General features: G+C 38.9%; 5 protein-coding genes across 6 annotated transcripts; 4 read left to right on the forward strand and 1 right to left on the reverse strand.

The window, feature by feature from the left end:
* Nucleotides 1-100: 100 nt before the first annotated feature.
* LOC137707984 (uncharacterized) lies at nt 101-2586 on the forward strand. The gene is made up of 6 exons (XM_068446943.1): nt 101-364; nt 476-516; nt 610-773; nt 854-953; nt 1048-1217; nt 1744-2586. The coding sequence occupies exons 1-6, from the start codon at nt 228-230 to the stop codon at nt 2281-2283; spliced, it is 1152 nt and encodes a 383-aa protein (XP_068303044.1). The 5' UTR covers nt 101-227; the 3' UTR covers nt 2284-2586.
* Nucleotides 2587-5066: 2480 nt separating this feature from the next.
* Nucleotides 5067-7671, forward strand: LOC137708571 (uncharacterized). The gene is made up of 3 exons (XM_068447682.1): nt 5067-5208; nt 5311-5424; nt 7313-7671. Exons 1-3 carry the CDS (start codon nt 5164-5166, stop codon nt 7490-7492), a joined length of 339 nt encoding a protein of 112 aa, XP_068303783.1. The 5' UTR covers nt 5067-5163; the 3' UTR covers nt 7493-7671.
* Nucleotides 7672-10871: 3200 nt separating this feature from the next.
* Nucleotides 10872-14801, forward strand: LOC137708570 (protein kinase PVPK-1-like). Of its 2 annotated transcripts, none has more exons than XM_068447680.1 (3): nt 10872-11263; nt 11790-12975; nt 13607-14801. In XM_068447680.1, exons 2-3 carry the CDS (start codon nt 11825-11827, stop codon nt 14478-14480), a joined length of 2025 nt encoding a protein of 674 aa, XP_068303781.1. In that variant the 5' UTR covers nt 10872-11263; nt 11790-11824; the 3' UTR covers nt 14481-14801. The 2 variants fall into 2 exon arrangements, with proteins under 2 accessions (XP_068303781.1, XP_068303782.1); XM_068447681.1 differs by having other exon boundaries at nt 11803-12975.
* Nucleotides 14802-16759: 1958 nt separating this feature from the next.
* On the forward strand, nt 16760-19855 carry LOC137708002 (uncharacterized). The gene is made up of 5 exons (XM_068446962.1): nt 16760-17293; nt 17423-17508; nt 17995-18300; nt 18384-18467; nt 19103-19855. The coding sequence occupies exons 1-5, from the start codon at nt 16868-16870 to the stop codon at nt 19509-19511; spliced, it is 1311 nt and encodes a 436-aa protein (XP_068303063.1). The 5' UTR covers nt 16760-16867; the 3' UTR covers nt 19512-19855.
* Nucleotides 19856-20014: 159 nt separating this feature from the next.
* On the reverse strand, nt 20015-21238 carry LOC137709293 (U-box domain-containing protein 6). The gene is made up of 2 exons (XM_068448379.1): nt 21024-21238; nt 20015-20813 (listed from the first exon to the last, which is right to left on the reverse strand). The coding sequence occupies exons 1-2, from the start codon at nt 21236-21238 to the stop codon at nt 20015-20017; spliced, it is 1014 nt and encodes a 337-aa protein (XP_068304480.1).
* Between the last annotated feature and the right edge of the window lie 1506 nt (nt 21239-22744).

Below are 22744 nucleotides of genomic sequence, written 5' to 3' on the forward strand. Positions count from 1 at the left end.
TCGATATTGCTTCTTCATAAATATATCGGAGATTTATTTCTTTCTTTAAAAGGAAAATAATAAAAAAAAGAACATATATATATATATTTAGTTCGTGAGAGTTGAGAGGTTTAAGATCCTCGGCAGCCAACCCTTCTTAGTACTTCCTCTTCTCTGTCTACTTTCTAGGGCTCAAACTTCTTCTTCTTCGCTCTCTGTAGTTCCTCCTCTCAGAATCCGATACCCCCATGGATTTTCGGACGAACGATCCCAACCTCGATGGCGAAGCTCAGGACAATAACCAGCCAGACCATAGACACGAGACGGCGGAGGATGACGACTACAGCAGGTCCCAGCCTCAAACTGGCGACGGCGCCAGCCCCGGGTAAGCTCTCTTTGTCCTCTAATTTTAACTCCGTTTGGTTCCCGAGAAAATTTAGGGAAAACCCAGTTAAAAAACTACTCTCAGCTTAGCTATTTTTCTGTAATTCCGTAGGAAAATCTTTATAGGGGGTTTGGCAAGAGAGACTACTACAGGTAGGAATTTCAATTTTCGTTTCTGCTGAGTTGATTACTGTGATTTTGTAGTTTTTAGGGTTTCTGATTGGGGATCTGTTTCTGGTAATGCAGCGCAATTTATAAAGTATTTTGGTGCGTACGGTGAGATTATAGATTCGGTGATAATGAAGGACCGGAAGACGGGGCAACCCCGTGGTTTCGGGTTTGTGACGTATGCAGACCCCTCTGTGGTTGATAGAGTCATTGAGGAGACTCATGTTATCAATGGCAAGCAAGTAGGTATTTTCAAGCTGTATGCTTCTTTTGTTTGTAAAAAAGGAGCTTGCTTTATAAATTTTTTTTTCATACTTTGTAGGTCGAAATCAAGCGAACAATACCCCGGGGAGCAATGGGGTCTAAGGATTTCAAGACTAAGAAGATATTTGTGGGTGGAATTCCAACAACCGTAAATGAAGGTGCCCTTTTTTGGTTGCTTTTTCCCTTTTCCGTTTCTAGTTTTTCTTTGAGTATAGTTAATGAGGTACTTTTATGTTCTTTGTAAATGGGCAGAGGAGTTTAGCGACTTCTTTTCACAGTACGGAGAGGTTAAGGAACATCAGATTATGCGGGACCACTCCACCGGTCGCTCCCGTGGATTTGGATTTGTCACCTTTGATACAGATCAAGCAGTTGATGAACTCTTGGACAAGGGGAACAAGCTTGATTTTGCTGGAGCTCAGGTGAGTTGTCTACTGATAAAAGGCTGTGCTTGCATTTGTCTGTGCCCTTATATGCTTTATGATTATGCCACATGGAGCGAATTCCGAAATAGTTATCATATGCATTATCTGTTGTAGTTTAGAATTATGGTGTGTCGAATTTTGCAGTGTCTATTTGATGTGTTGTCTCATCTGTCAATCAAGTGTTTGCTCCCTGTTTAATTTTCTGCTTTCGCTGATCTATGTGGAATAATGGTTTCATAATGGGTTGCACTAAATTGTTGCTTGGTTTAGTAGTACCTGCATATTACTTAAAAGTTCTTATTGCTTTAATTACCAAAAAAATGTTCATATTGCTTTATTCTCTTTTGAAGTGATTAATAAAGAAACCATGACAGAATACGCTTGACTAAGCAAAACTGAGGTGGAATTCACTCATGTACAAGAAAATAGTTTACGTGTACTTAGACGGTCTGGCCATATAGTAAATGCATCTTTGATCATTCAAGAAGCTTGATAATTTAGGTTCATCTGTTATTTCTTGTAGGTGGAGATAAAAAAGGCAGAGCCAAAGAAGCCAAACCAACCTGCACCACCATCGAAACGTTATAATGATTCTAGACCTGCATATGGTGGTGGGTATGGAGAAAGCTATGGTGGATATGGAGGTGGCAGTTATGGTGGTGCTGGTGCTTATAGGTCAGCTGCTGCCTATGGTGGTAGAGGGAGTGCTTATGGAGGATATGGTGGCAGTGAATTTGGTGGATATGGAGTATATGGCGGCGGCGGCAGTGGTGGTGGTATAGGGGCTTATAGGGGAGAATCCTCCATGGGATATTCAGGCCGTTATGGAGGAGCCTACAGCAGAGGTTATGATATAGGAGGCGGTTATGGTGGAGCTGGTGAGAGTTATGGGGGATATGGAGGTGCTGGCGGGGCAGCGGGTGGCGGTGGTTACGGGAGTGGCTATGATGCAGCAGGTTTTGGAGGTGGCTACGGAGGTGGTAGTGGAGCTTCCTTTTACGGTAGTAGAGGAGGGGGATATGGTGGTGCAGGTAGTGGTCGATATCATCCATATGGGAGGTAAGAGGCTTGTTGTATCATAGAACGGAAGAACTCGGCAGCCAAAATGCGAACCTAACCTTGTAGCTCTTGCCTTAAAGTCGACAGGCTTACGTTTTCAGTTCCTCTCGTGGTCTCATTTCTCTCTCGTTCAGACTTTCGCACTGCCGGCAATAGAGCCTGAGCAACCTTGTGTCAAAGATGTTCCATATAATTGTTTGTTGAATTCTTTATATTTCTTTGAAGCTCTTTTTTGTACCGGGACTATGAGATTAAAGGGACCTGGCAATTGACATTAACTGTCTGCACATTGGTGCAGATGTTTGCATTCCCGCACTGGTTTTTATTCCTTGTGACGGCATTGAGAGACTGCCATGAGGTATTTTCTTCAGTTAGTTTTTGCAGAATCCGCTGTTGGGTTAGCCATTTTCGTTATTACTTTCCTGGTCCGAAGTATTTTTCGTTAAAAGCACACAAGCACGTCCCACAAAAAAATAATAATATGGGAAGATCTCAAGTTCGAATCACTCATCTTCCGTTAACCAAAAAAGAGGCAGGGTATTTCGTTGCTCTAAGACAAAATAAATTTTTAACATCATGTCATGAGGGTGAAAAGGTTTTTACTCAAAAGCCGCTAGACTTTGTTATAGTTAAGGGTTTGTTTGAAAATGTTTTTAAAATGGTTAAAAGCGTTTTTGTGAAATGGTTGGTACTTCTTGCAAGAAACACTTCAAGTGCTTTTGAAATTTAAAAATATTTTCCCTAAAAGTATTTTCAGTTATTTTACAAACACTTCCAAACAAACAATGTCTTTTACTCTGTATTCAGATTCGAATATTATTCGCATGGTTCAAATTGATATTAGAATAGAAAATGCTATAGAACCCATATAATGTGCAGGTTAATAGTTGGATATCTTCTTTGATGATTTAAACAGGGTATTCAACCATCAACTATTACATCCCATTATCTCTAAAATATAATTTCAGTAAATAAACTCTCTAGCATCGAATCAAAAATCCGAATCTTCTGTTTAAAATTGCTAAAAGGAAGATGTATAATCGTATTGGTAAAATATGAGTGTCCAAAAATTGTGGTGTCCGATTGTAAATAAACTGAACTTAATGGTGCCTGTCAAATTAATCCAAAATAAAAAAAGAAAACCTAATGAAAAGTATTTGAAAATTTTGAGTTTTAATAATAAAGACAAAATAAAGGGTGAAGTGAATAGTACGAGGATTGACTTTTTAGTGTAAAAATGTGATTTTTTGTTAAAGTAAACAGTACCTTGAACTTTTCGTTAAAACTCCTAATAAAAAAAGAGAGAAATTATATTTGGAAATAGATTCTCTGTTGAGAATCAATGTCAATTGTAGGTGAAGTAGGTGGATGTTGTAGGTGAAGTAAGTGTGTGAGGTTGGTGAAGTAAGTGTGTGAGGTTGGTGAAGTAAATGGAGGTTGTAGGTGAAGTAGGTGGATGTTGTAGGTGAAGTAAGTGTGTGGTGTAGCTTTCATTTGGTTTGCTATAAATACCCAAGTCCTCAAGCATTGTATATCATCCAAGGAAAAACAAAGCCTAGAGCTAAATAAGAAAGGTTTTGCTAATTAGTTTGTTTTGTGAGCTTTCTTTAAGAGTGTGCTCTATTTTCTTTTTCTTGGGATCATTAGAGTTATCTTGGATACTTTTTTTATTCAACATTCTCTTTCGATCTCTTCCACTAATATTATTTGATCAAGTGATTCGTACCTTTTAAATTTTATCTAATGGTAAAAATTATTATAATTTTTAAGAGATGTTTGATAAAATTTGTAGAGGTATTCATCAAATTCCCCCCTTAACTTGTGACCGTTAGCCAATTTCCCCCCTCAACTTTAATTTTGGCCAATTTCCCCCCTCAACTCTCATAATTAGTCAATTTCCCCCCTCAACTTTAATGTAGCTAATTTCCCCCCTCAACTTTTATAATTAGTCAATTTGCACCCTACTATTAATTTTTTAATTTGATCATAATTAAACAAGTGTGTGTAAGAAACTAAATAAGATGTATGTTAATCATGTTCCTATATCTTTATCCTATTACAAATAGATTAAAATTTAGAATTTTACAATTTATCATAGATAATATTATTAGTCATAATAAATCAGTATGGAGTAATTTTATTTGATTTTTGACTAAACAAAATTGATAACGAAAAGGATTGATGTGTAAATTTTTGTATGTGAATACAATTTTCTTTATAAAAGTGAAAGCTAAGTTCAAGTAAATTGCAGAGAATCGAGCTTTAGTGAAAAAAATGGCTAGTCTATTAATAATTTTCGACTCCTTATTAAGAAAAACGCATTTTATTGAAATAGGTATGATCCATAAGTTTAGGATTATTATATCTTTTTGTTATTATTTCTTCTTCTACATGCTTTAAACCCGATTCATAACTTTTTCTTATAATCAACCCATATCACATACTAATTGTATTATGTTTTTGTATATTTTACCCTATATTATGCAAGTGAGTTTATGTTAATTTTAGTACTTTGTTGGAAGTTATTAGAAAGATTGAAAATTAAGAAAAGAATAGATGGAAAATTAAAATAAAAAAAAATTAACAGTAGGGTGCAAATTGACTAATTTTGAGAGTTAAGGGGGGAAATTGGCCAAATTAAAGTTGAAGGGGGAAATTGACTAATTATGAGAGTTGAGGGGGCAAATTGACCAAAATTAAAGTTGAGGGGGGAAATTGGCTAATGGTCACAAGTTCAGGGAGGAAATTGATAAATACCTCAAATTTGAAAGGCTCGAATCAGATCTCTGTCCATTATATTTCTGGCAGGCGTGCGTTTTCTCCGAGCTGGTCTGCGTCGGGTATTAGCCACAGATAGAGAAGGCGCGCGCGCGAAAGAGAGAGAATGGCGATGGCGTCCTGGAATCTGAGCCTGAGTCCACGTCCAAAGGTGCACACAGATTTCATAGATTTTTTTCTTTCTATTTATTTATATAGTTATAAATAAATGGCTAAAATCTCCATTTTCTGTGGCCATTGTTTGTTCTTGTAGCTGGTTCAAGTCTCCTGCAGAAAGAGGGAGAAGAATCGAGATAACTATGACCCTTACAAAGTCATCGAAATTACTCCTCCGCCCAAGAACCTCGGCGTTCGTTGCTTCCCATCCGTAAGTCCTTAAATTTTTGCTCGGATATTATTGCTCCAAATTACTAATCCTTTTCTGCGAATTTTTATTTATTTATTTTTTGTTTGAGGAATTGCAATTGCGTGGTTGGATAAGAAATTAAAATATAAAAAAGTATTTAAAATGTTAGACAGATTGGAACTTGTGGCAAAAGGGATTCAAATAAGTTTATTTTACGTTGCCGGCCCGGTCCCAAGCCCGGATAAAGGAGAGGAGGGCGTTAGTTAGTCGACAGTAGGCACTCCGTTCTTACTTCAAATCCCTATGATATTAAAAATGTTAGACAGATTGGAACTTGTGGCAAAAGGGATTCAAATAAGTTTATTTTACGTTGCCGGGCCCGGTCCCAAGCCCGGATAAAGGAGAGGAGGGCGTTAGTTAGTCGACAGTAGGCACTCCGTTCTTACTTCAAATCCCTATGATATTAAAAATGTTAGACAGATTGGAACTTGTGGCAAAAGGGATTCAAATAAGTTTATCTTATGTTACCGGGCCCGGTCCCAAGCCAGGATAAAGGAGGGAAGGGCGTCAGTTAGTCGACAGTCGGTACTTCGTTCTTACTTCAAATCTCTATGATATTAAAAATATTAGACAGATTGGAACTTGTGGTAAAAGGGATTCAAATCCAACTAATAATTTTGGGGATCAGTTCTGAATCTGTGAATGTCTGTTGAGTGGGGAGTATGCATGTGCTGCTGCTGCATTTGCTCTTGGTTATTATCTTAATTGTATTATGAGCTGTTTAAACTCGATTAGTGTAATGATTAAGCGCGAATGACGTCGATTAGGATGACACAGATGTACAAATTGGCTTTATAAAAGGAAGTCTTTCGAGTGCCAATTTGGTAGAAGCTGCATGATCGATGTATTGAAACTTGAAAGAGTTGGTAACTGAAAGCCATTTTGCTCTAGGAGTGGCATATACGCTTGTTCCGATGGATTGGTGTTGGCGATGATTTTGGGAAGTGTCCCGAAGAGGAAGCGCTTTATAGTTTCTGGACGAGATTGAACCCCAATGCATCCCACTTTACCCATCTCTGTGCCGTCGAGAAAGGCAAAACCGTACTGAGGCTGTGAGACGTCCACTTTTAAATGTGTATCGACAGCTTGGCATGTTGGTATTAGTCGGATTTTGAATGTGTGAAAACCTTTCTGAAGTAGTACTTCTCTTGGGTAAAAACATGGTCTCTTCCTCTAACTCATATAGCGATAGCGTAGACCCTTTACTGAATCGACTTAGATCTGTCAAAAACTGTGAGAAGCTGTAAGAAATAAGTTTCGGTCCTTGTTGCACACGCTTAAAGAACACAAAGACATAGTTTGCCGATTTCTGCAGAGAGATGATGAGGTGATCAAAGTCTTTGCCTTGCGTCGTTTTTGTTTCTTTTTGTGTCTTTTTTATCTTGGAAGCGGAAGAACCATTGAAGCTGTGCGAAACTATCATAAGGGTTTATGTACAAAGGACAAGCAAGCCCTTCTTTGTTGTATCCGAAGATTTGGACGCCATGTTATCTTATTGTCCCACTGTTCAATCTTCATCACATTTATCCGGGGAGAGGACGCCCCTATGCACTAGTTCAGAAAACCAGGAAACTGCACCGGAACTTCCCTCAAACTATACGTGCGTCCAAACTGATTGTTTCTGTCTGTCATGCTGTCGCTATTACTCTGTTGTGTTGGTTTCACTCATGGAAATATATATGATTAGTTCGATTAAGTGTGTCTTCTTGTCGATATTACTCTGTTTGTTCATCTATGGGGGAGCAGCAGGCCCTACAGATGCATGATTAGTCAAACTTGCTGCTGAGGTAGCTATTTTTTTCTCTTGATTTTCCTTGTGTATATTCTTATTGCACCTTCCATGCTGCAGAACCTACATTGTGGGGACAGTGTGACAATAGAAGGCCAAACATACACAATCTCAGCCGTAACTCATCGGTACCAGCTCCGGAAGGGGAAGTATGAACCGAGCGAGAAGAGGCTCGATGTTTTGTCAACAGCGAGATACATCTTAAATTTGTACCTAGATAATTTGCTAGAACAATCTTGACATCTTTCGTTTAAGTTCCATCCACACAATCTCAAAATAATTGAACTGGATTGTTCTTTAGTTTCCTCATCACATTCCTTGCCCTCCATTTACAGAGAAGGAAAGGAATGTTTATAATATCATCAGAATGCAGAATGTTTCTTTATTAATGCTTCTAGTTTGTATGGAGATTTTTTTTTAGTGGGATGTACATCGTAATGTTACTAATTCACATGCTACAATACAATTTTTTGTTTTCCTTCAAAAGGGGACCAAGCGGTGGCTTCACCACTGCAGTCTACCTTAGTGCGCAACGTCATGAATTGAACTCAGGATGTGCCTTGTGGAATATGGCCTTGATATTTGTTCTCAACCACTGGACCACTCTGTCGTGGCTCACTTGCTACAATATAATTGATCATGCTGAAATTTCATAATTGTGTATGTTATAACAAATATGGATCGGTAAACCGCATGACAATGTGAGTGCCTGAAGGAAAATTACTTGTTTGTATGCTAAGCATGTTTGGTCAATGAGTTTCAAACATGAGTCAATATGTTTTGATGCTAAGAAGGAAGTTAAGATTTTTGAGTTTGAAACAAGTCTATGCATCCTCTATATCACTCATAAATTTTTATGCCTACCAAAAACGCAAATTGTGTAGTTTACTATTTTATATGTTATAAGTTTTAAAAAAAATATCGATATTGTAATTTGAACAAAATAGTGACATCACGTGACTTTATTAGATATTTGAAAGATTCCTAATACCAATCCTTATCAAGGAAAGGGATCCTCTTCGAAGCCCTTACACTAAATTCATTCAATCAATCAATTCTGATGCTTGAAATTTGATCCAATGGTTAAAGTTATTATAACTTTTAAAAAAATCCTATGTTTATAATATTTGGATCAAATTTTTAAAACTCGGATTAATTGATTGGGTGAATTTATTGAAAGAAATCCGAAAAGAATATCTTTTCCCCTTGTTAATTGGAGAAAATTGAAAATGATTTGCCCAAAGCATGTTGGTCCCCACTGGTTAAGATCCTGTATAAATTCCCTCCTAATAATTACACGTGTCAAGAACCAAGTGTTCTGCATCACATAGAGTTTACGGTGCAAAGCATCAATCGCTGTCCGGAAGCAATTAAAACCGTCCGATGTCCGATGGGAATCAAAGTTTGTGGAAGTGGGTTTCTCCCGGGACCCACATTTTTTAGGAAAACATGTTACGTGTATCTGGTCACCATCATGTGGCACCCACTCAACTACCGTATGAAAAATTTATGAGAATGACTTACATAAAATATGTTCCGAAATACAATGTCAAATATAAATTTATCTTCAAATAATATAGTACGATACATTATCGTTTTACAATTACCATATCTATTTTATGTAAGTTGCTATTAAACTCCATGTGTGCTTACTGTCTAAAGTACATAAAATCATCTTACCGTGAATTTAGTGTGCTGAAAATACAGTCCAAAACATGAAATATAATAATATAATTGGTTAAAAAATTAAATAGTTGATGTAACATGTCATGCTCTCGATACCCTGAAAATTTTCTCTTCGCCCACCCATGTGCTGAACTAATGGGACCCAGCGGCGTGGCATTGTGGGCACGCATAGCCGAAGCTCGGTAACATTTGATAACGGGCGCCCTTGTCCTTCCAGATGAAACATTTTTATTAGTTTCACCGCGGGCATACCGTAGATTCATGCGCCGGGCGTGACAGCCGTCCACGTGCTTTGTGGCTGCAGTTCACGTGCATGCATGTGGAGCCTCTCACCTGGTTCCCGCGAAAGAAATCAATGAGATTTGTGATGTTACTTAACCGCCATGTGATTACGACTAATTACAGTTTAATTTAATTATCTTGGACCTAAATAATGTTTTAAAAATGAAAATTATGTCCTCCATCTACTCCCTGAATTTTGGTGTCGCAGCCCAATCAAAACATTGTCCAATTACATTTGGCTTAACGTTTGACTGTCCTCCTGAAAATCCAATTAAAATTAGACGCATGTTTCTTTGATTAGAAAAATGTCAGTTCAAATTTTCAACTTCTTAATTATTTGACCACGTGTTCATTTCTAATTGGGCATTATGCATTTCAGGAGGCCTTGCTGGCCTTCTTTCGGTAGCCAAGCATATGTTGGATTTTTTCCACTCTTTAGATTAGATTTAATTAAAATTTAATAAAAAGCATTGTATAATTAGAATTTAGGGAGAAAATAAAATAATATTTGAGAAGAAAGAACGCTTGATAATGTGACAATTGTGACATTCCACACCGTCCAGGGAAGTGATCCTTATATGTATATTCTCATCCTTACCTAGCACGAGGCCTTTTGGGAGCTCACTGGTTTCGGGTTCCGTAGGAACTCCGAAGTTAAGCGAGAAGGGGGCTTGAGCAATTCCATGATGGGTGACTCACTGGGAAGTTGCTCGTGAGTTCTCAAAAATAAAACCGTGAGGGAATGGTAAGCCCAAAGCGGACAATATCGTGCTTTGGTGGTGGAGTGGGCCCGGGAAATGATCCGCCCCGGGTCGGGATGTGACAATTTGGTATCAGAGCCTAACCCTGGCCGCGTGTGTGCCGACGAGGACGTCGGGCCCTTAAGAAGGGTGGATTGTGACATCCCACACCGCCCATGGAAGTGATCCTTATATGTATATTCTCATCCTTACTGAGCACGAGGCCTTTTGGGAGCTCACTGACTTCGGGTTTCATAGGAACTCCGAAGTTAAGCGAGAAATGGGCTAGAGCAATCCCATGATGGGTGACCCACTGGGAAGTTGCTCGTGAGATCCCAAAAACAAAACCGTGAGGGAATGGTAAGCCCAAAGCGGATAATATCGTGCTACGGTGGTAGAGCGGGCCTGGGAAGTGATCCGCCCCGGGCGGGGGAAGTGATCCGCCCCGGGCCGGGATGTGACAACAATGGTGAGGACCTATGTTCTATCATATATTGGATAAAATGGATGGCACAATTGTCTTTAAAAAGATGTATGAGCTGATGTCTCTTTACTGCAGTGGTTGAAAATAATTGTGTTTATGCATCTTGATGCGGGTTCAAACTCCAAATTTCTCTATTCCTACCAATTAAATATTTCTATTTAACTCACTAACGTATTCGTTTTTTTTTTTTATAATCACAAATTAAAAGTGGTGACCCCAAAATCAAAAAGGAAGGTGCCCAAAATCAGAAAATAGTAACCCCAAAAGTTGATTTTTTTTTTTTTTTTTACAAAAACAAGAACAAGAAAAAGAAAAAAAAAAAAAAAAAAAGCAGAGAGACGTTCTTTCCTCCATTTTTTCTTTATTATTATTTTTCTTAGAGAACAAAAAACAGAGGGGAAAAAAACAAACATACGAAGACAAAGACGGCTTTTTAAGCTCGTACGCTTTGCTTGCGAATTTTGGCTTCGTATTTCTCTCAAATCCACACCGCGACGGAAAAAACAGAGAAACTCCAACTTTCTGCTCTCCCCAGAAATTAAAAATTCATAAGTTTATTACTATATTTTTTTCGCATTGTTGCCTTGTTGCTTGATTCCTCTGGATTTCTTGGTCGATCGGATCTGAAGCTCTTCAGTGAAATCCAAAAGATAACAGGATAACAGACAGAAAGCAGAGACCCCCTCAAAGGTGTTTCACTTTCTCTGTGAGCTCTCGCTCTTTGGGTCTCTCTCTCCTCTCCCCCTCTCTCTCATTGTACCCACCAGCCAGCCATGCAAGATTGCTTTCTCTCGTCTGCTTTCTCTCTCCTCTGATCAGGTAATTTTTCTAAGCACTCCTTGGCTAATTGGGTTCTTTTGCGTTGCTGTGCTGTTTGGTTACCGAGAAACTGTGGGAAAAGAAAGAAAATGAAAAGTCGGGTTTGGTTTTGGAAAGAATCAAAATTAGAACTTGGGTTCAATCACTGGAGAATTTGGGTTTCTGGGTTTTCAAAAGAAGAGAAATTTGTTCAAAATTTTGTCAATTAATCATTTTCTTGCAGCCTTGGATTGTCAATGGAATGGATTTTCCTCCTTTTCTTGCTGCTATTGATTTGATTGTGAATTAAAGCTCGTATCTTGAATTTCGGTTCATCCGGGATTTTCTTTAATTGTATATATTCTTGCAGATTTTTTGTTGATTATGTTTTGTTTTAAATTTTAATTTGCATTCTTTGTTTCGAATCGACGTCTCTGATGCAATCTGCCTTGTTAATTTGACTTTTGGAAGACATTTAAGTTGATGATTGTGTAATTAATGCCCTTAGTAGAGAGATAATTACATCTCATATAATCACTGTGCTCAGTTGGAATTTACAGTGACAGTGACTGTGTGAAAGCCATGGAGTCACTGGTTGATGGGGTTAGTTCTTTGCCGAAGATTCGCTATTCTGCACCGCCGGAGGTAGGCAACAACCCTCCTTCCACAACTGGGACTGCTCGTCCTTCTCAGCCCCCATCTCCAAAACAATCGAGAAGTGACGGGATTTTGTCGCCATCTTGTGTGACTGCGCATACTTATTCGGTAAAGACAGTTAGCTATTCAAATGGTTCTGTAAACATTCTAAAGAATCCCAACAAGGCAACTAATCATAGCATGCAGCAGGAAGAGTTTCTCCATATGGGGAAACATTACCACAGTTCGAATAAAGGAAAACTTGAACATGGAGGCCCAAATGATGTTCTTAACAAATCAGCCGAAACTTCTTATCTGAACAAGGTTTCAATGCCGGAAGCAAAATCAAGTGACAAGAATCCGGTTAATGATTGTGATTCGAGTAGATATCTGGAATCTAGAAATCACGGTTTGGTTCCTTATAAAGTAGTGGCCGGGCAGAAAAATAGCCACTTCGTTTCTCATTGTGCAAGCCCTCAGAACAGTTTATATTCTGCCTCTCTGTATTGTGAAGCCAAGCAGAGTTTCACCAACACAGAAGTCAGTGAATGTACCAGCAGTGTGGAGAAGTCTGTTGAAAGCGGCGAAGTTACTAATTCGTGTGATCTTATTGAGAGCAGGACGACCAGCATCTACAGAGGCAGCACTGGCAGCGATGTTAGCGATGAGAGCAGCTCCAGTAGTTTGAGCAATGCCATGAACAAGCCCCACAAGGCAAATGATATTAGATGGGAAGCGGTGCAAGCTGCACGATCTCATCATGATGGAACGCTAGGTAAGGAGCATTTCAAGTTGCTGAGGACACTGGGATGTGGAGATATAGGCAGTGTTTATTTAGCTGAACTGATTGGCACTAAAACTTACTTCGCCATGAAGGTTATGGATAAAGCATTACTGGCAAGTAGGAAAAAGCTTCTTAGGGCTCAGACAGAGAGGGAGATACTGCAATCCCTGGATCATCCTTTCCTGCCAACATTGTATACACACTTTGAGACAGAGAAGGTATCTTGTTTGGTGATGGAGTTTTGTCCCGGGGGTGATCTTCATGCACTCAGACAAAAACAACCCGGGAAGCATTTTCCAGAGCATGCTGCCAGGTTAGATATTCCTTCACTCTTATCCATTCAGTTTACAATGACCATGTATATTAAACCACCGAATTACCTTATTCTCTATACGAACGAGGAAGAAAATGAAGAAGCACACGCATTATTGACTAAACCATTACGTTCTTACAAATATAGAAACAGTTGTTTTAGCCAAGGAAAATATTTGGTGGAAAAACAAGTTAAACTTGAAACCATGCTCAAAATATTGTATGGACTATCAACTCGTATATGCTTTGCCATTCCAAAATATGACTCTATGCAGCTCCCCGTTGTAACTTGTTTGAACATATTGTTCGGTGTCGTTTATATCATAAAAGGAAATTTGTGGTATCTCGGTGATTACTAAGGTTGTCTTTGTAGGATTGATGGTCCGGATGTAGAACTCTCCCGTCATCCCTCCCTCTCTCACAGAGTCACGTACACATTTAATTTAGGACACACGTACACAGTTCAGTTTAGATTGCAAAAGGAATCATATTTCAATAAAACCCTTGAGAGAAAATGGAGTAAACCTATAAACTGGAAGGATATCAAGTGTTTGCACACATTTATTTGCCTGGGCTGGAGACATGCTAATGATAACAATTCTAGTGTGTTAATTTCCCGTTTGTTTTTGCAGGTTTTATGTGGCTGAAGTTCTTCTTGCATTGGAGTATTTGCATATGCTCGGGATCATTTACAGAGACCTCAAACCAGAGAATGTTTTGGTGAGGGAAGATGGACATATAATGCTTTCAGATTTCGACCTTTCTTTAAGATGCGCAGTTTCCCCCACCCTGGTGAGATCTTCAAACTTAAGCTTGGAGACAAAGAAGTCAGCATATTGTGTTCAGCCTGCATGCATACAGCCAACTTGTGTGATGCAGCCAGATTGCATTACCCCCACATGTTTTGGTCCACGTTTTTTCACGGGCAAGCCCAAGAAAGATAAAAAGACCAAAGTGAAGAAGAATAATAATGATGTCCACAATCAAGCGAGCCCTCTCCCTGAGCTCGTTGCAGAACCAACGAGTGCTAGATCAATGTCCTTTGTGGGAACACACGAGTACTTGGCACCTGAAATCATTAAAGGTGAAGGCCATGGCAGCGCTGTGGATTGGTGGACATTTGGGATCTTTCTCTACGAGCTTTTGTTTGGAAGAACTCCATTCAAGGGGCAGGGAAACCGGGCTACTTTGTTTAATGTGGTTGGCCAGCCGTTAAGATTTCCAGAGTCGCCTTCTGTCAGCTTTGCAGCCAGGGACCTGATCAGAGGTTTACTCGTAAAAGAACCACAGCATCGTCTTGCATATAGGAGGGGAGCAACAGAAGTTAAACAGCATCCGTTTTTCCAAAGCGTGAATTGGGCACTAATTCGCTGTACAACTCCACCTCAGGTGCCAAAGCACTACATTCTCGAGACTCCTGATACTCCGAAAGAACCCATGAACGGGAAGATGCCGGGCGTTGATCTGAAGCCATCTGGTAATTATTTAGAGATCGATTTCTTTTGATTCTTAACCTTTGTTTCCCTTTGATGAAAAACAAGTCTCCCAACTGATTCCTGTGGTTGCTACATGTACACAATGGTTCCTTTCCATTGCAAGGATTACAATTTGGTAAATTCCTGAGATTGAAGAAATGCAATTGCATTGGAAAAATGAGGAATGAATACCTAATTCAATTCGTTACCGTATTGTCCTTCTTTTGGCCTGTATACTGCTCGGAACAGTCAAATAGGTCCGGCCAACAAGATGTTTTCCGATTAGGGTTGTAATTTGACACTGCTAATACTATTTCCTTGCTTTCAACATAAATAATTGAAAGAGAAACTTAAACAACACAGGCAGATGTTGCTTTATCGCAGCAGCGGAAAGCTATAATGTCTATGCACCCTGGTGCAGGGGTTCGATTAACATTTAACAATTTAACCCACTAATATTACTGTTTGTCAAAAAAGAAAACACAAAGATATAACAAGGATTAAATCTTACACATTATTTAATAGAAATGATTTTTACGCATCTCTTTCCTTTCATAGACATACATTCTTTACAATCCCTTAAATGTCGACCATCCCCTATATTTTATTGAATTATTGTTGAAAATAACAAGAGAGTGGTCAACAACGGCAAGGATAGGAGACTCACCCATATATGTGCGAGGTTTAATATTTTATTTAATTGAAACAACATCACAAGAATAATATAATATATTACGGCTCCAGTAGGGCCTTCTAGTATGCTTCTCTCCTCGTTATCCTTTAAAGCGAAATGAAACCTTCGGAACAAGCTTTGCCCTTCTCCTCACGTCTTGCTTGGACTTTATCGCACCGAATTGAGACAAGATCCTGAGCATCCAAAACTCAAACGTGAAAAATCAAAATAAAAACGTCATTGCATTGACAAATTAAATTGAATATTAGTTCACCAAATAAACAAATTAAATCGAGTATTAAAAGTCGATCTCAAGAAATAAATAAAAGAAACAATTAGAAGTTGTCCACGTTGGGCTAAAGGCTCGACTTAATCAACGAAATGACCGGGCTGTTTCATGACAGAATGTGGAGGCCCAATTGCTGGTCGCCACGTCACCAAGGAATCTACAGGCAGCAGGGAATCACAAAAATATAATTGGTGGTGCACCGTTGGGTGATTTAGACCGACGCGCTTGTACCCCACTGCCCGGGTGCAGAGAGTGGGTCCTCCTCCGTTTGTAGGACCTTCCATTTTTGCGTGCACGAAATATCTTTTAGCTCCTTTTTATATAATCTCGGAGAGATTAAAAGGAGGAATATACATCAACATCAACAAGAAATCAAATGGGAAGTTTAAAGGTCTATAGATCAAGTTTACTTGTGTTACAAGTTTACTTTCGAATAAAATTAGCATTCCGCAAGTGGTTCTTTTTATTTATTTATTTATTATTTTTGTTAGTTGTGTTTCAAAAATAATAAATGAATTACTCACAGCTCCACTATATGAGATTATTTTTTGTAAATTTTGTTTCTTATTTTTTGAATCTTAATGTGAGAGGGGTAATTTAGGTGTTAGATTCTTCATTTTTGTCTTCTCCCTTTATTTATATATATATATATATATTACTATTTAATATTTATGTTGGTATATGTCAATAGTGGCACGTGAGGCATAACAAATTATTTATTTAAAACAACCTCATTTTAAATTGATAAAAGTTACAAACGCTTGTAGGGGTCTCACAAATACTAGTTAATAATTGAAGAAATTGTACTAATGATCCATCAATTTTAATCCAATTCAAGTAATGTTTCCTCATCTGAACCATTTGTTATTTAACTTATCAAAACGTGCAACTATGATCATTTTTATCAATTCCGTTATAACTTCCTTCAAAATGAGTCACATGCAATGCACACAAAGCTGAATCAAGGAGCAAATATGAAAAACCAAATGAAAAGAATTGAAGTAATAGTTCCTCAACTTTAACTCATTTAGAAAAATAGTCCTTCAATTTTATACCAATTGGAGTAATGGCGCCCCAACTTTAACTCAATTGTAGCAATATCATTTCAACATGACTCATTTTGATGAAATTAACGTAAATGACCATAACTGCACTTTTTAGTAAGGTAAAATACCATTTTTACAAATTTTTCTTAATAATTGACATGTGTTAGGGACAATCACTTGAATACGGCTTATTCAAAAAAATGACTCGTATCGTATACGGCTTTTTGACTATTTATTGCATTTTTAATTGAAACCGAAAATTCAGCAATAATTGCTATTGAAGCGAGTTGTGCACACGCTCTCATACACTATACCACGCGCTTGATCCCCAAGCACAGTACCCCACTCCCATTCACCGTCCAGTCCCACAAGTCCCGATCCCGATCTTCAGAAACCTCATCGTGAGCCGTATGCGCACTGCGCACCTACGCCCATACCGACACCACCGTTCCCTCCTCAGCCTCCTCATATTATCAACACCAACAACCAAACAACAACGCTCTTTCTCTCTCATCTTTTCCCTGTCTACTCCTCCAACTTCAACCCTCTCAAAACCCCTTCCTCCTCCGCCTCCGCCTCCTCGAACTGTAGCAATGGCCTCCGACGACCTCGCCGCCGCCGTTCCCGCGGCAGAAGACGAGACGTACGGTTTCAAGAGATCGGAGATGTTCAAGGAAAAGCTTGCCGGCACAGTCAACGCCTACGACCGCCACGTCTTCCTCTGCTACAAGAGCCCCGAGGCCTGGCCGTCGCGCGTCGAAGGCTCTGAGTCCGATCCGCTCCCTAAGTTCTTCGCCTCCGCTCTCAAAGCTCGCAAGAACGACATAGCCGTTAAGGTCCGTTTTCCAGCTCAATTCGTCGGCGTTTCTGATCGCTTTTTCTTGCCGTTTCTTATTTCCTGGAGATACTGAGTTCTGGTGTTGAGCTGAGTTGACTCCGTTACTTTGTTTCTTTGTTTTTGATAGACGTTGCTGACAGTAATTGAAGGACGCGAAGGAACTGAGTTTTCCGACGGCGATGTGTTGATTTTCCCGCAAATGATCAAATACAAGTAAATTCACGTTGATTTCTTGAGGTTTTTGTTCTGTATTGCTTTAATTTTAATCGGAATTTATAGGATTTAGATAATTGACCAGTGAGCGGTGTTTTGATGCCTCAGATTTGCTTTATTTGACTTGGAGATTTCGATGATTGCTAGCTAGAGATAGAGTTTATGATTTTCCGATTTCAAGTCACAAATCGACCTAATTTAGTGTGTTTTGGAGATTTTTCATGGAATTGATTGAATGCAAGTTACGACCGCATTTAGTGTTTTATTTCTGTTTCGACTTTTCTTTTGATTACGAAATTGTGCTGAATTTACTGAACTAAATAGATAATTAGATGTATTAGCTTCTGAAATTAGTTATAGAAATTGAATTTAATGCTAAGTTTATGACTAATTCCTTGTCTTACAAGGAATTGAAGAGTTTTTCGTTATTGTTTCCTGTAAATTCCTTTTTGTGATTCTGAGGTTGCTTTTGTTTCTTGATCAAAGGGGCTTGAAAGAGTCGGATGTGGACAACTTTGTTGACGATGTCCTTGTGAATGATAAACCATGGGCTTCTGGAGTGCAAGAGGCATTGACTGGCTCCCATGTATTTGTATGTGCACATGGTAGTCGAGATAAAAGATGTGGTGTTTGTGGACCTGTTCTGATTGATAAGTTCAAAGAGGAGACTGAGTTGCGAGGACTGACGAATCAGGTGTTTGTTATTCCTTGCTCTCACATTGGAGGCCACAAGTATGCTGGAAACTTGATTATTTACAGCCCAGGTTCAGATGGAAGCATAACAGGCCACTGGTAATATCCGGATCATAACAATTTAAAATTTATCATATTGGACTGGATGAAGGAATTTGAGTAGTCTGTATTACAAATTGCAGGTATGGCTACGTCACTCCTGATGATGTGCCGGAATTGCTTGATCAGCATATTGGGAAGGGAGAGATCATAGAGCGACTTTGGAGGTTTGTGTGTTTTTAATTTTGCCTACTGCCTTCCGATGAAAATTTCACTGAAACTGAAGCTTCTGTTTTATTTTCTACGGCTGATTATTTCTAGTCTTGTATGATAGATTAGCGATATAGAGTTACATTAACATGGAGGAACTTTTATGGAGCGTAGCATTCCTCTGGGTATTAGGTATATAACATTTGACTATCATGTTACTGATTCTGCGAAGATTAGAATCGTAAGGAAATTTAGGTAAGTGAACTTGTCAGAAGTATCATCACCACACATTGAAAAACAAACAGTCAAGGAGATATTTGTTCTTATTTCTATTTCATAGGATGAGTGCATTTTGTTTAGATTCTCATATGCAAGGAAATGGTAACGTTTTTCTTTCTGTCAAGGTGTGTGTTACCTTCATGGGATGAATAGTTGATAGCTAGATCATCTCAGTGAACCAAATCAGACAACTCTTTTTATTAGTAAACCAAACCAGAGTGGTTTTCAGGAAGGGGAGATGGGGTCAAGGAGGCACTAGACAGAGATGGGGAAAGCAAAGCAGATCTAGTCTGCGTTACTTAATTGCTATTAACGAAACTTAGAATTGAATCTTTAAATAGCTGAACACGAAATTCAATTTCATTCATTACAGGGGCCAAATGGGAGCATCTTCTGATGAAGCTATAAAAATAAATGGCCCGAGGCTTCCAAATGGAGGAGAAAGTAAGAAAATCGAGGAGAAGCCCCAAGAAAATGGCAACCAGACTCACCAAGAAAACGTCGATCAGATTCAGAGTAATGAGAACTTTTCGGGCTGTTGCCAGGGTGCTGATAGTAATGGATTTACATGCTGCAAAGAAGTAAGTTTGGAGCAGAAAGGTGGAAGTGAGGAAAAGAAGCTGAAAGAGACCACAGAGGCGTGTGCCAGGAAGCATGCCTCGGGGAAGCTGTCAAGCTTGATTGGGAAATGGGAGCAAAGTGATGTTCTTGCAGCTGCTGCGGTGGTTGGAGCAGTGGCAACAGTGGCTGTGGCCTACAGCTTTTATAGAAGGTCAGGCTGAAACGTAATCAAATCCTTGTTGGGTTTTGCCACCGGCATAGAGACCCTATTTTCTTGTAGAAAGATGTTATAAACGTCAGTTAAATAATCCTCCGAGCCATTCTCTTATATGAAAGGAGAATGTACACTATACGTTATTTTTCGGAGGGTGGGATGAATCCCCGAAGCAAAGCCATATACAGTAACAAAAATTTTCACTGTTCTTTTCCATGGTTTGCTTACACAACTGAAATTCGTTGTTCCAATATACTGTTGAATAGTTTTGTCTTAACAGTGAGAGATTTGTATGAAACTGCTTGCTAATTGTTGATGCGGTATTTTCTATGTTGTGATTGTTTTCGATTTGCCTGCTAGACTTTTAATTCAACCGTCAATTATGTCAAATTTTCTGTTAAATTTTAATAAAAGAGATAAACGACTATGTGTTAACATCTTAATCTGGTTGAACTATTTTTTCCGGCTATATTTACATCGCTAACGGCAAAGCTCAGGGTTTGGTTGCGATCATCGTCCGATGCTGATCTTTGAAAGCATCTCCTCCACCAGCCTCTGTGCCGATGTACTTGTCCCCGCAACTCTCTCACCTTCGGCATCGATTTCCTCCATAATCTGCTCTATAACCTTGTTCCTCGACTGCTTGTTTCTCGAACCATAGTTGGAACAGTCTCTCAAAAGAAACAGCAACTCCCGTGCCGTGGTTTTAGCCGTCCACGACCCATCGACGCTCAGCTGAAGCAGTCCCGGCATTGCTCCTTCCCTCAGTATCAGTCCTCTGTACTTTTCTCTGCAGCTCTGGCATATAAGCAGGAGGATTCTCGCTGCGTGCTCCTTGGATTTCGTCGATCCCTCTTCAATTGTCTCAACTAGTGCCTGGATTGCACCGCACGTAGCTGCAGTTTCCTCGAGCGCAGTCTCGGATGAAGAAACGATGTCGTCAAGTAGCGCGATTGCCTTCTCAGCCAGTTGGTTTGATTTTTCCAAGCCGTGGAATATTTGTTGCAACGAAAACACTATGCCCGAAGTAACTAAAGACGGAATAATCTGATGGCAGGTCGAGAGGTTGTGCAGCGTGGCTATGCCGTCGAGTCTGGCTTGCAGGCTGATGCCTTCAGCATAGTCTTGATTGAGAAGTTCAACTATTAGTTGGATGGCTCCGGCCGATGCAATCGGTAGCTTGTTTCCCTTGCAAGACGAAAGGATCAAAAAAGCCGCTATCGTGAGCTCGATCACCGCCCTGCTTTCGCAGCGGAGGAGGTTTAGCAACGCCGGTAAAGCCCCGGACTTCACAATTCTACTCTTGTTTCTGCAAAGTTAGAAAAGTGAAGGAAAAATTCAATCTTACAGCACAAGGAAGAGTCCCCATTAAAAATCATACATAACAGAGAAAAGTTTTAGGCTTTTTCACAAATTTTACGATCCATGAGACTTTAAGAAAAAATATGAAATGCTTGGAGTTAACGGAAGACTTGGCGCAACAATGACGTTGTAGGATTCATACAGTATATGGACTAACCTTTCACTACCAAAGGCAAGACTAAGTAGAGAAAACAGAGAAGCTTCAATGGCTTCGACATCCTCCGAATGCAGCATCGAAATCAACGGGACCATAACGCCCCTCTCTGCCAACTTGTGCCTCTGCTTGCTCTTCAGCTTACCCAGCTCCGTCGCTGCCTCAATCTGCGCCGCCCGGTCGCCGGAAAACAGGTTGTGCAGCACCAGCTCCTCCATGATCAGAGCAAGCAGTAAAGCACCAGTTTCTCACCAACTAGGTAGGTTAATAATTTGGCATTGGGGATTGGGGGGATTGGTTGCTTCAAGAAGCGGTATTAATTGGGGCTGTGCGAATCCATTGTTTCAGTTAGAAGCAAACTCAACAATTCTTTTTTTGTCACCCTTTCTTTCTTTCTTTCCTTTATTTTTCTGAGTGTTTCTGATTTGGAAATGCAAAAAAACGATTCCTTGAGGATGAATCTTTAACTTTCCTTTTATTTGAGGCAAACGGCATCACCTTTTTGGGCAAAGTAAATTAGTTATTATCCTTCTTTTTTGGCCAATAGGAATTTTTGACCAATGAACACCTTCTGTGGCAAAAAGTTGAGGAAAATGAGAGAAATTCTTGTGTCTGGTCAGGACACCACGTCATCTGTATACCACATATGTGATTAAAGATGACTCGTGTATTGGAGTTTAAAACGAACTCGTTTTTATTGATTACAACACTAGTTATGTGTAGGCGTACGGATGATGAGGTTCTCTGAAGATTTTACGATATTGTTTAGTGATTACATGTTTTTTTATTATTTTTTAGGGTTTTATGGTGAATTGATATTGATCCCTAAAACAGATTCAAATGAAGTAATATTCATACCCCAAGTACTCTTATGATATGGTTGTGGATTGTAATCCAAGGCCATCTGGTAAAATAAAGTAGTTCATTTGGATATAGTATATACAAATGTGACTCTTCTTTATCTTTACTTTTCATTTCGATAAATGTTACTGAGACTCTTTTAAAAATGGAACTACTTCATAGATTGTTTATCACCTTATATTTTTTGCATAATATTTTATAATGTTAATATGAAAATTAACATTAAAATGTGGGATGACATAAATCTATGGAGAATCCTATTAGTCTCCTTAGCATTTCTTTTTTTTTTTTAGTAGAAAAGAGAACATGACCCTTAAAAAGAAGGAAATATTAATGAAACACTTCTGATACTGTTTACTTATAACGCTAAAAATATTTTTACCTTGAAAAATCACTTCTGGTATTATTCACTTACACTTTTATTTTATCATTTTTATTAAAAACATGCAGAATAGCAGAAAAGCAATGATATTTCTTTTTTCTTTAAAAAATGTCTGCCACTAAGAACGCATGATTAGATTCGATTTTCAAATTACGCAAGAAATTTGTAAATAATAGCATATAATATGTATATATTTGTATTTTTCTAAAGTGGCACTGTGGCAGTGAAACAAATTGAATTGATAATGTTTTTGCTTTTGCTTTCCCGCTATACGGCGGGATTTAGATTTACTTTTAAGGCAACGCACGAACTTTTATGTTTATTCTAATTTTTGTTCTAAGTGAGAGAATATCTACATTCATTGTGATCGATTGTGAAAATTTTCAATATCTTGTACTACGAGGGATACATCATATTATATAATTAGAGGAAAGGTTTTTGTTTTTCCTTTCATGTGTTTATCGAATTATATAATGATATG

The sequence above is a fragment of the Pyrus communis genome, chromosome 11 (genome assembly GCF_963583255.1).
Source record: "Pyrus communis chromosome 11, drPyrComm1.1, whole genome shotgun sequence".
Lineage (NCBI taxonomy): Eukaryota > Viridiplantae > Streptophyta > Magnoliopsida > Rosales > Rosaceae > Pyrus > Pyrus communis.